Source organism: Thalassophryne amazonica, chromosome 14 (assembly GCF_902500255.1).
Source record: "Thalassophryne amazonica chromosome 14, fThaAma1.1, whole genome shotgun sequence".
Classification (NCBI taxonomy): Eukaryota; Metazoa; Chordata; class Actinopteri; order Batrachoidiformes; family Batrachoididae; genus Thalassophryne; species Thalassophryne amazonica.
In genome coordinates, this window is record NC_047116.1 from 86,436,013 (window position 1) to 86,453,335 (window position 17,323).

The following is a 17,323-nucleotide window of genomic DNA, read 5'->3' on the forward strand; positions in this document are numbered from 1 at the left end:
CCTGCGACAGACTGGCGTCCTGTCCAGGGTGTACCCCCGCCTCGTGCTGTGACTGCTGGGATGGTCTCCCACACCCAGTGACCCTTAATTGGAGTAAGCATGTATCGAAAATGTATGTATGTATGTACAGTGAGGTAAACAAAAGTATTTAATCAGCCCCTGATTGTGCAAGTTCTCGTACTTAGAAAGATGAGAGAGGTCTGTATTTTTCAACACTTCAACTATGAGAGACAAAATGAGGGGAAAAAAAATCCAGAAAATCACATTGTAGAATTTTTAAAGAATTTATTTGTAAATTATGGTGGAAAATAAGTATTTGGTCACCCACAAACAAGCAAGATTTCTGGCTTTCACAGACCTGTAACTTCTTTAAGAAGCGTTTCTGTCCTCCACCTGTTACCTGTATTAATGGCATCTCTTTGAACTCGTTATCTGTATAAAAGACACCTGTCCACAGCCTCAAACAGTCAGACTCCAAACTCATCCATGGCGAAGACCAAAGAGCTGTCGAAGGACACCAGGAAGAATATTGTAGATGTGCACCAGGCTGGGAAGAATGAGTCTACAATAGTCAAGCAGGTTGGTGTGAATAAATCAACTGTGGGAGCAATTGTAAGAAAATAGAAGACATAGAAGACCATTGATAATCTCCCTCGATCTGGGGCTCCACGCAAGATCTCATCCCTTGGGGTCAAAATGATCATGAGAACAGTGAACAAAAATCCCAGAATTACATGGAGGGACCTGATGAATGACCTGCAGAGAGCTGGGACCAAAGTAACAAAGGCTACACACTACGCAAAGAGGGACTCAAATCCTGCAGTGCCAGGCGTGTCCCCCTGCTTAAGCCAGTATGTGTCCAGGCCCGTCTGAAGTTTGCCAGAGAGCATATGGATGATCCAGAAGAGGATTGGGAGAATATCATGTGGTCAGATGAAACCAAAATAGAACAGGGGTGCCCAAGTTCGGTCCTCGAGAGCCACCTTCCTGATACTCTTAGTTGTCTCCCTGCTCCAACACACCTGAATCCAATGAAAGGCTCATTAAAAGCCTGCTCTTTCATTGGATTCAGGTGTGTTGGAGCAAGGAGACAACTAAGAGTATCAGGAAGGTGGCTCTCGAGGACCGAACTTGAGCACCCCTGAAATAGAACATTTTGGTAAAAACTCAACTAGTCATGTTTGGAGGAAGAAGAATGCTGAGTTGCATTCCAAGAACACCATATCTACTGTGAAGCATGGGGATGGAAACATCATGCTTTGGGGCTGTTTTTCTGCAAAGCGGACAGAACGTCCTTCCATCAGTGAGAGCATTGAAGATGCAACGTGGCTGGGTCTTCCAGCATGGCAGTGATGCCAAACACAGCACTCAGGCAACGAAGGAGTGGCTCTGCAAAAGCATTTCAAGGTCCTGGAGTAGCCGAGTCAGTCTCCAGACCTCAACCCCATAGAAAAGTTGTTGAGGGACAGCCCCAAAACATCAATGCTCTAGAGGAGATCTGCATGGAGGAATGGGCCAAAATACCAGCTACAGTGTGTGCAAACCTGGTGAAGACTTACAGGAAACGTTTGACGCCTGTCATTGCCAACAAAGATTATGTTACAAAGTATTGAGTTGAACTTTTATTATTGACCAAATACTTATTTTCCACCAAAATTTACAAATAAATTCTTTAAAAATCCTGCAATGTGATTTCCTGGATTTTTTTCTCATTTTGTCTCTCATAGTTGAAGTGAACCTATGATGAAAATTATAGACCTCTCTCATCTTTCTAAGCAGAAGAACTTGCACAATCAGGGACTGACTAAATACTTATTTGCCCCGCTGTGTGTATGTATGTATGTATGTATGTATGGATTATTAGCACTGAGTATAAAAGTTGTCTTTTATTGCATCTTATCCATGTTGTTAAACTCCAATATCTTTAGTAAAGAAGCCAGACTGCTGCCATTCTTGAAAGTTGCACTTTAAATGAAGGGATTTATTATGTAATAGTAAGCCACAAACCTTGATGGGATCATCTTTGTTTTTTTTTTTGTTTTTGTTTTTTGTTGTTGTTTTTGTAGATGTGTATAATGAAAATAATGTTGCAAAGTGACTCATATAGTTGGTTAATGTTCTGTAACCATCTGATTATAGGGTCTCACACAGAGCCACAACTAAAAGTTATTATTGTTATTATTATTATTGTATTTTTTTTAATTTTTTTAATTAATTTTATTTTTTAATCAGTTTGATCAGTCTGTTATCCTTTGGTTAGCTTAAATGTAAATCATAACCATAAATTCTACTTATTTGTTTATTTATCTGCATTCAAATATGTTGATATTTTGTCATAAAAGGTAAATAAAGTTCCAAAAATTAAAAAGACAAACATCAGGGTTCATCACAGTTCCAGTTCGCCGCACAGGAAGTCAGTTCAGCAGTGCTGTCCAGGTGATTGGAGGCAAAGAAAAGAGTGAACAAGGAAGCAAGCAAGAAGTGGGTACACCGGAAAACTGCGTTCAGCAAAGGTGTCCGAGATGCAAACAAGTTATTCAGAAAAACAGAGTCAATGCAGTTAAATGACATACCAAGGGACCAAGCTTGAAGACTGCAGGCTAAACTCGAGGAGCTCATCGTGGCAACGTGGATCAGTAAAGATGAGGCAAACACAGCAAATTGTTGCAAGGGAGCAGGCGTAGGAGCACTAACAATCTGGCACTGCAGTGACAGAATAGTGACAGTGACGTGGGACTCAAACCAGTCAGGGAGGAAATCAAGATGTACATGAACCTGGAACCTAATCAGCAGGAAATAAAGCCAACGAAAATACACAGAATGCAGATGTCAGAGTAAAATAATGGAGAACGTGGAAGAGAATAACACTAATGGCCCCTTCACATTCTGAGGATTAACTCGGCATTTGCTGATGGAGAGTGAAAAGTTGCTTACCATTGACCAGAGGCAAGGTCCACCAGACTCCACAGGAGATATGTCAGCGTCAACTGGGCAACGCTGATGTTCTTCGTGGTTCTGGAAAAAAATTTCAGAATACTGCAAATCTTAGCCGTTCAAGCTAAAATCCCGCCAATTGTTGAGCTCTGCTACCGCTACGTCTCCTTAGGTCAATTTATTTTGTTGTGAACAGCATATGAATGCTTCTAAAACGTCAGTAGCATGCTTGTCTACCTTCTTAGTGTTTTTGGCAACCTTGGAGTTCAATATTTCCACCAGTTCCTCCTCTGTGAACTCAGCAAACCTCGCTGGCAGACGATTTTCTGCTGTTGTTGACATGTTTGTTGCCATTTTTTCAACCAGCGTCTGTCAGCAAGTTCCTGACCTCCGCTACATCATTAGTGATGTCATCTCATGAATAATTGTATGCCGCGCTCTCATTGGCTAGCTGTTGGCAGTAAGCTCTAATGCTATTGGTCAGTGGGAACCGATCCAATATAACTTTTGGCCCTAGCCTTTTTGGATCCCTTTAGATCCAACATAACTTTCTGGCGCCAAGCATGCCAAAATACAGGTAAATGATGGACAGGAAGACTAATCTGTGATTGGCTATTGCAATCTGAGTGGAGCACACACACACACACACATATATATATATATATATATATATATATATATATATATATATATATATATATATATATATATATATATATATATATTTTTTTTTTTTTTTTTTTTTCCCCCCAGTTTAAGTAGTTTATGGATTTCAGTTTACCGATCAGTTACTGCAGGAAGTCTTGATCGCGAACCCTATCACTGCAAAAATGATTTTTTTTTTTTTTTTTTTTTTTTTGGCAGGGGACGGGGGTCACAACAGCTTCTCGCTTCACCACACCTGAACTTATTGAATATTTTTGTGGTGTCTTGTTTTTGCACTTTGTAGACGTCCCTACGCTTACGTTTCTCTGCCGTCGGCTCATTCAGGTCAGTATCATTTCTCCAGCTCAGAGGACGGTTCATATGGATAAAAATAAGGTTGTAGCTTGTTGTCTACCTTCCTGAGCTTAAAAATTAGTGTTTGTTTTTCTACAACGTTTCTCTTAAGATTATTGAGTCGTTTACTGGAGGGGGAGGTTTCTGTCCTCTGTGAGTTTGACGCCTTCCCCGTTTGACAGGTGGACCGTCTGTCAGACACTGTCCCCGGAGCGGGACACACCCAGCGGGGCCGGGCGCTTTACACCAGAAGTGAGAGCTGCTCGGATCACCTCCCCACCTCACCGGGTGTTGTGACCTCCGCCCCTGCGCCAAAAATAAAACAATAAAAAATATAATCATTTTTGCAGTGATAGAGTTTGCGAAGACGTGTATTATTATGCTTTTAACTCGCCATCGATGTTGATGGGGTGTGACAAGCTGCTGTTTTCTGCTTCGTTGGAGTTGTGCAGTTGACCCACACTGTCAGAGTGTGACGTGAAGATGAACAGGTGGTCTCCTGCAGTGTCCCACAGCTTTTAATTTCATCTCTCTGTGACACATTTGTGACCAGCGTGATTTCACTGATTGTTCCAACCTTTCCACTGTGAACGTGCATGTTTGTTCTTAATCATGCTGTCTTAATGTGTGTTGCCCATGTGTGCAAATCACAGGTGTGGATGTGAGAACTGGTGAGGTTTTTCCAGAGGTATTAGTCGTTTATTGTTCCTGTCATTTTAAACCTGGCATGCATTATCAAAGAGTGAAATGAAATCCTGTTTGCTTCAGACTGACGTGACTTTCTGTTTCTGGCACGAGTGATTCTTCTGTTTGACAATCGGTATCTTTGTCTGAATCTCCAATGGCCTGCTCGTCATTCTTTTTCTAGTCACTCTTTCATGGTTTCCTCTTTCACTTTCCCTGTCAGCTGTCTCATCACAGTATTTTTCCCTCTATTTTAAACTGCTCTTGTTTTTATGACTGGGTTTCTGTCCTTGTTCATGTGAGAAGTTATACACTGACAGATGAGTTTATGTTATGTGATTGTATTGAGTTTGAGTGACAGCAAAGTTGGCTCCTGCTCAGGGGTTTATCTTTGCTTCTCTTCCATTGTAACACATAGGTGTACATCTGGTGTTATTTAGGGCAGCCTGTTGACAGCGGGTGCAAAACAAGTGCCACGGATGCTTTTGGGTTGTGTCCAGCTTCTGTTTGCTGTCAAGATGCCATATCAGCTGAGCTGTGTGTTCATTAGGCATGGGCGTGTTGTGGACCAGACATAATATCCACCAATCAGAGTGGCAACTATGAGAGACAGAATCTAAAAATAAAATTCAGAAAATCATGTATGATTTTTAAATACTTTTTATTTTATTGCATGAAATAAGTGTTTGATCACCTACCAACCAGCAAGAATTCTGGCTCTCACAAACCTGTTAATTTTTCTTTAAGAAGCCCTCTTATTCTGCACTCTTTACATGTATTAATTGCACCTGTTTGAACTTGTTACCTGTATAAAAGACACCTGTCCTCACACTCAATCAATCACACTCCTCCCTATCCACCATGGCCAAGACCAGAGAGCTGTCTAAGGACACCAGGGACAAAACTGTAGACCTGCACAAGGCTGGGATGGACTACAGCACAACAGGCAAGCAGCTTGGTAGAAGACAACTGTTGGTGTTATTATTAAAGAATGGAAGAAACATAAGATGACTGTCTGTCAATCTCCTTCGGTCTGAGGCAATATCCATGCAACATCTCACCTCATGGGTTAAGGATGATTCTGAGAAAGCTCAGAACTACAGGGGAGGACCGGGTCAGTGAACTGAAGAGAGCTAGGACCACAGACACCAAGATTACATTAGTAACACACAACGTCGTCATGGTTTAAAATCCTGCAGGGCAGCAAGGTCCCCCTGCTCAAGCCAGCACATGTCCAGGCCCGTTTGAAGTTCACCAGTGACCATCTGGATGATCCAGAAGAGGCATGGGAGAAGGTCATATTGTCAGATGAGACCAAAACAGAGATTTTGGTATCAGTTCCACTCGCTGTGTTTGGAGGATGAGAACAACCCCAAGAACACCGTCCCAACCATGAAGCATGAGGGTGGAAACATCATTTTTGGGGGTGCTTTTCTGCAAAGGGGACAGGACGACTGCACCATATTGAAGGGAGGATGGATGGGGTCATGTATCGTGATATTTTGGCAAACAACCTCCTTCCCTCAGTAAAGGCATTGAAGATGGGTCATGGCTGGGTCTTCTAGCAATGACCTCAAACACACAGCCAGGGCAACTAAGGAGTCGCTCTGTAAGGAGCATTTCCTGGAGTGGCCGAGCCAGTCTCCAGACCTGAACTCAATAGAAAATCTTTGGAGGCAGCTGAATCTCCAAACCTGAAAGATCTGTGTGGAGGAGTGGAACAACATCCCTGCTGCAGTGTGCAAACTTGGTCAAGAACTACAGGAAAAATCTGACATCTGTAATTACAAGCAAAGCTTTTTGTATCAAATATTAAGGTCTGTTTTTCTATTGGATCAAATACTTATTTCATGCAATAAAATGCAAATTAAGTATTTAAAAATTATTTAAAAATCATACAATGTGATTTTCTGGGTTTTTTTGTTTGTTTGTTTGTTTTTTGGATTCTGTCTCTCACAGTTGAAGTGTAGCTATGATAAAAATTACAGACCTCTCCATTCTTTGTCAGTGGAAAAACTTGAAAAATCCACAGTGGATCAGATACTTATTTGCCTCACTGTACATAATATATAAATGACATCAAAGCATAAAAACAAAATAGAATCAATTATAAAGCATAAGCAATAAATAAAAGAAAAGTTACCGCGCATATTATTTTATTTAATAGAAGCATGCCTTCAGTCTTTTTATTTAAAAAAATGTTGAGAGTTGCAGCAATTCCCTGGCGGTTTGTTCCAGATACTGTGTGGAGTTTAAAACCTGAATCCCGCTTGGTTATGTTTAGTTTTGTCTGGGGACAAAAACCAGACCTGTCCATGATTAAGGTGACAGTTTGTATTTTTCTGTGACATTTACTTTTATTTCATTATTTTCAGTTCCCTTTCATTGGGTATGTATCGTGTTACATAGATGTTCACGTCATTTTTTTGCAAGTCCAAGTCAAGTCTCCAATCCTTGAGCTGGAGTCCAAGTCAAGTCTGCAGTCTTTGAGCTGGAGTCCAAGTCAAGTCTGCAGTCTTTGAGCTGGAGTCCAAGTCAAGCCTGCAGTGTTTGAGCTGGAGTCCAAGTCAAGTCTCCAGTCCTTGAGCTGGAGTCCAAGTCATGTCTGCAGTCTTTGAACTGGAGTCCAAGTCAAGTCTCCAGTCCTTGAGCTGGAGTCCAGGTCAAGTCTCCAGTCTTTGAGCTGGAGTCCAAGTCAAGTCTCCAGTCCTTGAGCTGGAGTCCAAGTCAAGTCTCCAGTCCTTGAGCTGGAGTCCATGTCAAGTCTCCAGTCCTTGAGCTGGAGTCCAAGTCATGTCTCCAGTCTTTGAGCTGGAGTCCAAGTCATGTCTCCAGTCTTTGAGCTAGAGTCCAAGTCAAGTCTCCAGTCTTTGAGCTGGAGTCCAAGTCAAGTCTCCAGTCTTTGAGCTGGAGTCCAATTCATGTCTGCAGTCTTTGAGCTGGAGTCCAAGTCAAGTCTCAAGTCTTTTGTCATGAGTCCAATTCCAGTCTCAAGTCTCTGGCCATCTGTCTTTTGCTCTACATTCTTAAATATTATGCGGTTGTTAAGTGTGATGTAACGCATCACAAAAAAGGCGCGCTGTCATTAACACTGAGAACTGCACTGCACACGGACAACAGGATTAACATCGCAACATATATATAATATAATATATATAACATATATTGTGCCTAAAACTCTCCTGGATATATTAAATGTGTTTTTAGACGTTGTTATTGCATTTGTTTTATGTAAAAATGCCAGAAGCTCAGGTCGTTTCTCCGTTATTTTCAATGGGAGTTGCTGTGAGCTGCGATCGCTTCCTGTTCATGTCATTCAGGGGCAAAGTGAAGTTTGCACTTTAACGTCCTGTTTATTGTAATAAATATTTTTTATTAACAAACAGACATGCATATTTTACCTGTGCATAATAAAATATATAAATTAAAAGGGAAAAAAAAGTTTTATTAAGTGTTCTTACCTTAGAAAGAGACGAATGCGGTTAACAGAGGTGGAGGAGGAGAACGGAGGGACGGAGGTTTGCGCACAATGTAAACACAACCTAAACTTAAACTGTTGATCCTTAAAAGGATCATACAGACGTAACTTTAATTGTAAACTTGCACGTCTTTGGACCCGGAAACAGATTTATCAAGTGATGCGTTACGTCAGAGCTTAACAGCCGGATTCGCATTCTGAATTCAAAGCTGTATGTGTGCACGCACGCACACACACACACACACACACAACAGAAAACAAGAACAGGGTATCTTGTAAAGTGCCTTTTTGTCCCACAATCCTCCTGTTCATGATCCCCCCCACCCCCCCCCCCCAAAAAAACAAACAAAAAAAACAAATCGCCACTGTATTAAGGCACCAGTGTTTCCCAGTCCTGGTCCTCAGTATCTAAGCTTCTGTACCTTTTCCATTTCTCTGTGCTGTAACTGCACATCAAGAGCCAATTCAGGAGTGTTCTATTGTTCAACCAGGTGTTGATTGGATGAACACACCTGGGGTGGGGGCCACACAGTAACATTTTTAGTTTAGTGCTTGGTAAAAGGTTGCCAGTCAAGGTGCGCATCAACCATGGATGTGTTGTTCAACGTGTACGCTGTGTTTTGCAGTTCTTATCAGAGTAATGCTTCTGTGTTACATAGATACAGCAGTGTTGCATCATATCATCTTAGTGTGTGGCCTGCTTATGCTGTGACACCTATTGGCGTGTCCACCGTCATCGCTCTGCTAAATTTAATTTAGCCTTTATTTAAACAGGTAAGTCCAACTGAGAGTGAGATCTCTTTTACAAGGGAGACAGTTATAAAGTTTCCAATCCACCAAATCTGCAAGTCTTTGGATGTGGGAGGAAGTCAGAGCACCCGGAGGGAACCCACACAAACACCGGGAGAACATGCAAACTCCACACAGAAAGGCCACAAGTGTGGAATCAAACCCATGACCTTCTTGCTGTGAGGCAACAGTGCAAACCACTATTCCACCGTGCTGCCCATGCATGATATGTTCATAATCCTCTGATGACATGCTATACAAGTATGCATTTGGCTACCATGTGGTTTGTTTTTGAGATTCTAAGTATATCCTGTTCATAAAATAAACAGAAATGGTCAGAAAGTGAGATCGAAGGCGACAGCCCACCTTTGAGATTTGCACTCTGACATTTCCAGTTAACTTTGATTTTCCTTTATTATTATGCTCCAAGTGTAGTTGGTGGTCTAATTAGGAACAAATCCTGAGGTTTGTCCTCACTTACATAAAGGTAAAGCTTTTGCCATCAACCCTCAGATGTGGAAGAAAGGATTCTGTGCTCTCATTAAAACACTGCTTCATGTGGAGCAAAAAGAACAAAACAACTGAAGAATAAAATGTAAATATCAGAAAGGTAAGGCATTTATGATAATCTTATCCTGTGTTTCTACAGCTTTTATTTCCTGTTTGTCTCCAAAGGACTTACTATAATCTTCCACAAGCAAACAAATTAATTACAACATGCTTTTCTGAGCATTTTATAACTGTGTTCTCTTGCCATCTTTTTTCTTTCCATTTTCCTCCTGCATTTGCCACTGTCTTCGCCTGTGATCCTCATTATTTTGTGTCTCCTCCTTCTCTCCTGTGCCTTTTTCTTTCCAACGTTCCCCATTTGCTTTTCATTTTTCCCCATTTCCTCTTTCCTGCTTCCTTTTCTCTGCTCCCCCACCTATCCTCTGCTGTTGCCTCTCTTACCTTCCTCCTTTTTATTCTCCTCTTCTTTCCCTTCCTCCCTGGGTCTTTCCTTCATCTGCTCCGTCTCTCCGTTTCTTACAGGCCATTGATAAGTACTGCAGGGTGAGCGGAGGCTTTTCTGGAGTGAAGGACGTCTACTCCTCCAACCCATCGTACGATGATGTGCAGCAGAGCTTCTTTCTTGCCGAGACGCTCAAGTAAGCCAACAAAAATAGGTTGATTAATTGGATTTATGTTTTACTTACCATATTTTCTGCACTATGTATCACACCGGTGTATTAGTCTCATGTGTTCAAAAGTGGGTGTGCATATGCATGTGAGAAACATGGTGTTACTGTTTCATGAAACAAGCGAAATAAATTTAATCGGGGCATGTTTATTTAGAATGCAGACACTGCATTAGTGAGATGAAGCTAATGAGCTAATTCATGTTATTGTACAAGGCACAAAGAACTCAGGAGTAAACTGTTTCTTGTTGCCAATGAACAGAGGAAAACTAAACATGTCCACATTTACCTCAGTAAATGTAAATAAACCTTTTAATTGATGATAGATTTTTAAAGCATTATAGTAAGCCTTAGCCTCTTCATTGCGGTTCTGGCTGTCCCACAAAGTCCAAACAAGTCAAGTGCAGAGTAGTATGAAAGTTATTCCCTCTTTATCCCACTGTCACCAAGTGCTTGCTCATAGGGGGTCGTTTTGACCGTTGGGGTTTTTCTGTGATTATTGTATGGCTTTTGCCTTGCAATATAAAGCGCCTTGGGGCAACTGTTGTTGTGATTTGGCGCTATATAAATAAAATTGATTTGATTTGAAGTGTGTGTAGCTTTTCAGTTTGAGAGCATGATTTATTCATTTCACTCATTTGCTGAGACAACCCCAGTTCCAATGAAGTTGGGACATTGTGTAAAATGTAAATAAAAACAGAATACAATCATTTACAAATGCTCTTCAAACTATATTTAATTGAATACACCACAAAGACAAGATATTTAATGTTCAAACTGAGAAACTTTATTGTTTTTGTGCAAATACTTGCTCATTTTGAAATGGAGATCTGCAACAAAAAAGCTGGGACTGTGTTACATCACCTTTCCTTCTAAAAACACTCAATAAGCATTTGGGAACTGAGGACACTAATTGTTGAAGCTTTGTTGGTGGAATTCTTTCCCATTCTTGCTTGATGTACGACTTCAGTTGTTCAACAGTCCGGGGTCTGCGTTGTCGTATTTTGTGCTTCATAATGTGCCACACATTTTCAGTGGGCGACAGGTCTGGACTGCAGGCAGGCCAGTCTAGTACCCGCACTCTTTTACTATGAAGCCACACTGTTGTAACACGTGCAGAATGTGGCTTGGTATTGTCTTGCTGAAATAAGCAGGGACGTCCCTGAAAAAGACGTTGCTTGGATGGTAGCATGTGTTGCTCCAAAACCTGAATGGACCTTTAAGCATTGATGGTGCCATCATGTGTAAGTTGTCCATGCCATGGGCACTAACACACCCCCATACATCACAGATGCTGGCTTTTGACCTTTGCGCTGGTAACAATCTGGGTGGTCTTTTTCCTCTTTTGTCCGGAGGACACGACGTCCATGATTTCCAAAAAAAATTTGAAATGTGGACTCATCAGACCACAGCACACTTTTCCACTTTGTGTCTGTCCATTTCAAATGAGCTCAGGCCCAGAAGAGGTGGCGGCGTTTCTGGATGTTGTTGATGTTTGGCTTTCACTTTGCATGGTAGAGTTTTAACTTGCACTTGTAGATGTAGCGACGAACTGTGTTAACTGATAATGGTTTTCTGAAGTGTTCCTGAGCCCACGCGGTAAGATCCATTACACAGTTTTAATACAATGCTGCCTGAGGGGTCGAAGTTCATGGGCATTCAATGTTGGTTTTCGGCCTTGCCGCTTACATCTAGAAAGTTCTTCAGATTCTCTGAATCTTCTGATTATATTATGGACTGTAGATGATGGAATCCCTAAATTCCTTGCAATTGAACCTTGAAAAATATTGTTCTTAAACTGTTGGACTATTTTTTCACACAGTTGTTCACAAAGTGGTGATAATTGCCCCATCTTTGCTTGTGAATGGCTGAGCCTTTTGGGGATGCTCCTTTTATACCCAATCATGACACTCACTTGTTTCCAATTAACCTGTTTACCTGTGGAATGTTCCAAGCAGGTGTTTCCCAATTTCCCAGTCTTTTGTTGCCCCTGTCCCAGCTTTTTTTTAAATGTGTTGCAGGCATCCATTTCAAAAAGAGCAAATATTTGCACAAAACAAAAAAGTCATTAAATATCTTGTCTTTGTGGTGTATTCAATTGAATATAGGTTGAAGAGGATTTGCAAATCGTATTCTGTTGTTATTTACATTTCACACAACGTCCCAACGTCATTGGAATTGGGGTTGTACTTTTATGGTATTTGGCATCCAACTTACTGCCACCTTCTGCTCCAGAGTGTGGAACAGACGTATACAGAGAAGCAGACAGGAGCAGTTTGTCACACGTTATGTTAATTACTTGGCCATAGATGATAATGCAGTATTCAAAATATGGCGCAGGACAGGCAAACCATTTAAAACAACAACAAAAAAGAAGTATCAGTTTTGACTTGCCACATGAATCATCCAGGTTTGATGAGAAAATAAATACACCAAAGTTTTTGCTAGGGCCACGACATGCTGCAATGACGTATCAAAAAATAAAATGTTGCATTACTTCCCACAATGGAAGTATCCACTCTCACATCATTAAAATCTGTTTAACACACCTCAATGTGTCACTCAGTTATTTATACTTGAAAACTACTCCTTTGTCCTCATTCCTCAAACATATTTTTGCGGATGTAATTTTCACTTTTTTTAATGTAGCTGTTCGCGTGATCATTGAAAATGTTAAAATTCCTCACTAGCTTGTGAGGACACTAACTTGTCACACAACAGACATCTGTGTTGCTGAAGGCATAATGTAATTATTAAAATACTATCAAACTTTGATCTGCTGCTCTGATGGTTTTGTCTTGTTAACTTTAAAAAGTCGGCCACTTTTCAGCTGAATCAGGCAAAATAATTTCCTTCGGAATACATAAAGTTGATCTTATCTTAACTGGTCTGTTTGCATTTGCTTAAAGGTTTTATTGGTATGATGTACAATTTTGTGCAAAATTTAAGTCATTAATAAACTGGATTAACATTTGTAATCTTGAAAATAGAAATAAAATTGACTAATAACATAACACACTGGGGATGATCTGTTTATTTTATTAAGTGCTACATGTTATGATATGAAGCCTGGGTCTAGGCGTTGCCATGTTGGTCGGAGCGGCAGTCCTGAGTTTGGCTACGTCACGGTGAACCCATTAATAAGGTGGCATGTGGGTGGCTCCCTTATGTAACAAAAAAATGCCTGAACACACGCCTGTCTTCGAGTCCAAACTAGCTAAGATAAGCTAACCTCGATTCAGGTGTTTATTAAATCATATTTTTGGGGACTGCGCAGTGATTCCCCTAACGATTTGCTTTGGTGTGGACATTAAAAGTTATGAGCCGCTTATTTTCTCAGCATTAAATGGACCTAATGGATCATACACTACTGATAGCTGCTAAAAGTGCTCACACCATTAGCATACAACATCAAATGAGTTTCACTTAAATATTGCAAATGATCCCTTTCACTACACAACAAGCCATCTTATTCCAGGTGTTTGTAATAAAATACTCCAAATAAAACAAACAGCCTCCATGACAGCTTGCCGCTGCTGCCCGCAGACAGAGTTACTGACGTCTCGAGAGTCGGAGCTCGGCTCAGCCGCTGTCACTTGAAGCGACATTATCTATGCAACCACACCCCTAAATATCAGCGTTTTTGTTGAGCTGCTCCTCAGTGGTTGACTTTGCTTTGGGTGCATAAACCTCATCTCTGTGTTGTGGATGGTCAGTTGTGGATTGGGATTATATCATGCAAATGATTTTAAACTGAATCACAATACGGCAATTTAAGAAACCTCCATTTGCTGTGCTGCAACAAGAGTGCTATAAAATGGTCTAAGTTGCACCTCCAGAGTTGCACCTTCAAGATTTGGCCCCTGTTCTGCTCCAACCTGCTGCTCTTTATCCAAATGTGAATCTCAGGATCTTTTGCTATGTCCAGTTTCATTTTACACCTGTTGGAGTCTTTAGGTGCAGGTAAAAGGAGCAGATGTTAAGATTTCACTCCAAAAGGACAATTTAAACGGAGGAGCTCCTGTTAATCATCATCATCATCACTAATGGATGAAAGTGGCAGGCTGTGACCCTACCGTGGCTCTGTGCTGCCCCCTGCTGATGACTTGTTGAATGTTGAATGACTGGCCCAACATTATCTATGAACTGTGAAATTAGCTCTGCAGATTTACAAATGCTTGATTCTGATATCTCCATCCTGAAGAGTTACACAGTGTGTTGTTCCTTCAGGACATGAGCACAGTTTTCTATGACAACATAAGCATTTCCCAGCTGTACAGTCTTTCATATTTTACAAAACTGATTAAATATATTTTCTACCAAAGCCCAAGCATTAAAATTTTGGCTTATTTTTGTAACGTTGGAAAATTACAGCTCATTTTAATAAGAACATATTTACGGTGTCTGGGGAGAATTCCATAACAAATATATTTTTTTTCCTTCTACACCATTGTGCAGATGAACTACAGGAGGAAGCATGTGTGTCCATACGTGAAGTTTTGAGATTACCTGTGACTTGACCCACTTGCTTTATGTGCATTCCTGCGGTGGGATCACTAACATCTCTAAAATGTAAATCACTTCAGAGGTGTCATCTGGTTTCCGAAACTCTGTTTTTAGATTTAGAAGTGTTTATTTCTCATTAAAAAAAAAATTAAATATCTGAGAAACATATTAGATTTATACAGAAATGAGCTGTTTCGGAGCATTTTCCACCATCTTGATTTATTTTGCTCAAGCGAGCAGCCAGCTGACATCATGCTCCCTTTCTTTACTCTGATTGGCAGTTGCCGTGTCCTTCCCAGCATCCTCGCACAGCTTGGGAGAAGCCCCTATGTGATCTATGATGCCACTACCAAATATGGGTCGTGGCATCTGCTTGCTTGAAATTTGACCCATGTGGGTCGAAATACTAAATTGCTTCCAGACTGCTGAAATTTTTATGATATTGGCAAGATCATATTATAAATCTCTTATTTAAATGCTAAGGAATAAAATTACAGTGGTGACAAAGAAAATTTTTTTTTCATGACTTAAATCATAAAAAATCCAGAGACAGTACAGCTTTAAGTTTCACACATTGCTAAATGACATAGTCAACATTCCTCACTAAATTTGAGTGTAAATCAAAAGACAAAAGACAGTTTGTAACACAAGCACATAGACATTGGATGTTTTTTGTTTTTACTGTAAAATGCTAGGAAAAAAAACCCTACAATAACAATAATAATACATTTGAGACTAACTACATTTCTTGTTGTAGGTTCCGGAGCCGTGAAATACATCATCAACTTTTGGACAATTTTTGGAGTTATTAAACGACATTGATTTTTATGAGCATCTGCATTGTTTTTGAAAAGCGTTATATAAATTTAATTTCAATTTTTCAATTTCAATTTTATTTAGCTTTATATAGCGCCAAATCACAACAGAGTTGCCTGAAGGTGCTTCACACAGGTAAGGTCTAACCTTACCAACCCCCAGAGCAACAGTGGTAAGGTAAAACTCCCTCTGAGGAAAAAACCTCAAGCAGACCAGACTCAAAGGGGTGACCCTCTGCTTGGGCCATGCTACAAACATAAATTACAGAAACAATTCACAGAACAATTCACGGACAAATATACAAGAATTGCTGTTGGTGCACAGGACAGGATGTTACTTCAAAACATTGGATATTTGTTGAGAGTTAAACATTTACACAATGTTCCCCCCCCACTGTTTCCTCATCAAACCTCATCATCCTCACCTCCTTATGTCTCCCTGAATGCCTCCTCCCCCGCCCCCAATTCAGGTATCTGTACCTGTTGTTCTCCAGTGATGACCTGATGGCATTAGAGAGTTGGGTCTTCAACACGGAGGCTCACCCGCTCCCCGTTCTCCACCTGGGTAACATCACCCTGCCTGGCAGCGAGGCAGCCCAGCAGTAGATGGACCTGAGCTCTTTGTCCCCCACAACACCAGGAGGCGCCACCTGCCTCCTTATAAACACTGGACGGATTTACATCCAGCTCCTCAGGCTCATAGCTATTTTTGGGGTTGCAGACATGAACCAGATTTGGGGGGGGGGGTGATGAGAGAAGGAGCTGTGCACAGACCACTGCAGAGAGGAGAGGACGTGGAAATGCTGAGTCTCTCCTTTGGTCTTTGCTTCAGTCACAGACTTCTGCTTCTCTCTCTCTCTCTGTCAGGATGATGGTGGGCACGACGCCCAGACCCGTGAGGGACGCGGCTCCAACATGAGGAGGTTCAGACTTTTGTTCATATTTTTAGACTTGGTCAGACCAAACTTTTCTGTAACAATCTTGAGCTGCGACACTGGGAATCCGTACCGCGTCCTGTGAGGAAGCACGCGGTCAGGCACGTTGACACTGTACTGATCAGTGCCACGTCTACTTTTTGATCGGCAGAAGTCAACTTTATAGGCTGTGATGGGTTTTCTTCTTCCCCAAATTAATCTGCGGTGGTTGGCGGGGACACAGGATTGAATCACAGCCCTCTGCTTCTTCCTGAACAAACCCCGCCCTTCTCCACGACCAGTTTAGTATCCATTAGATGAACTTTGACCTGGAACTGTTAGCAGCTGGTCACATCATCACCAGAGGGGGGAGGGGTTTGATGACAGGCCGCACCTCCTATTTCAGAACAGCGTTCGCCTTTGAAACGCCACCGAGCCACGACACAGATGCTCCATTACATCTTAATTTTCCTTTTTAAGTCACATTTCAAAATGTTTCTGTCCTTTTATCTCATCTCTCCTTTTGTTTCCCCCTTTAATCAGTCTTTCTTTTTAAAACGTGAAATGAGATGAAGTCGGTCAGTGTATGTGTGACGTTACTATGACCACTGCTGTAAAACATTTGAGTTGTGCACTTTGAGACTTGCGAGGAGCAGATAACACATTCCCACCATGTGTCTAAAATGTAGATTGTCTGCCTTCAGTCGGGTGAAAATCCAACTTACTTGAAAATGCGTATTTTTGGAATCTCTGAAATTTTTCCACATTTCTATCGTGTTTGTTTGTTTGTTTGTTTGTTTGTTTGTTTTTTTGTCATACTTGTTAACCTTCAAAGTATTCTAGCAAAGAATAAACTTTGGCCTCCAGGAGACGCTGTTGTTTTGGGAGCAGGTGATTGTGTTTGAGGACGTGCAGATGTTTTCATAGACTGTGCCGATTAGTGTAACCTTGGTCACTTTCATATTGATTGAACTTATCGATTTAATCAGGCAGTGTCATCGTGAGAATGTCTGACACACTCACGTC

General features: G+C 41.1%; 1 protein-coding gene across 1 annotated transcript in view; it reads left to right on the top strand.

The window, feature by feature from the left end:
* The window catches only part of man1a2 (mannosidase, alpha, class 1A, member 2), a 210,450-nt gene extending 193,777 nt beyond the window's left edge, over positions 1–16,673 (top strand). The window contains exons 13-14 of the mRNA XM_034186132.1: positions 9,917–10,032; positions 15,854–16,673. Of these exons, the coding sequence (XP_034042023.1) occupies positions 9,917–10,032; positions 15,854–15,989 (252 nt within the window). The 3' untranslated portion in view covers positions 15,990–16,673. The remainder of the gene's footprint in view (positions 1–9,916; positions 10,033–15,853) is intronic.
* Positions 16,674–17,323: the final 650 nt, after the last annotated feature.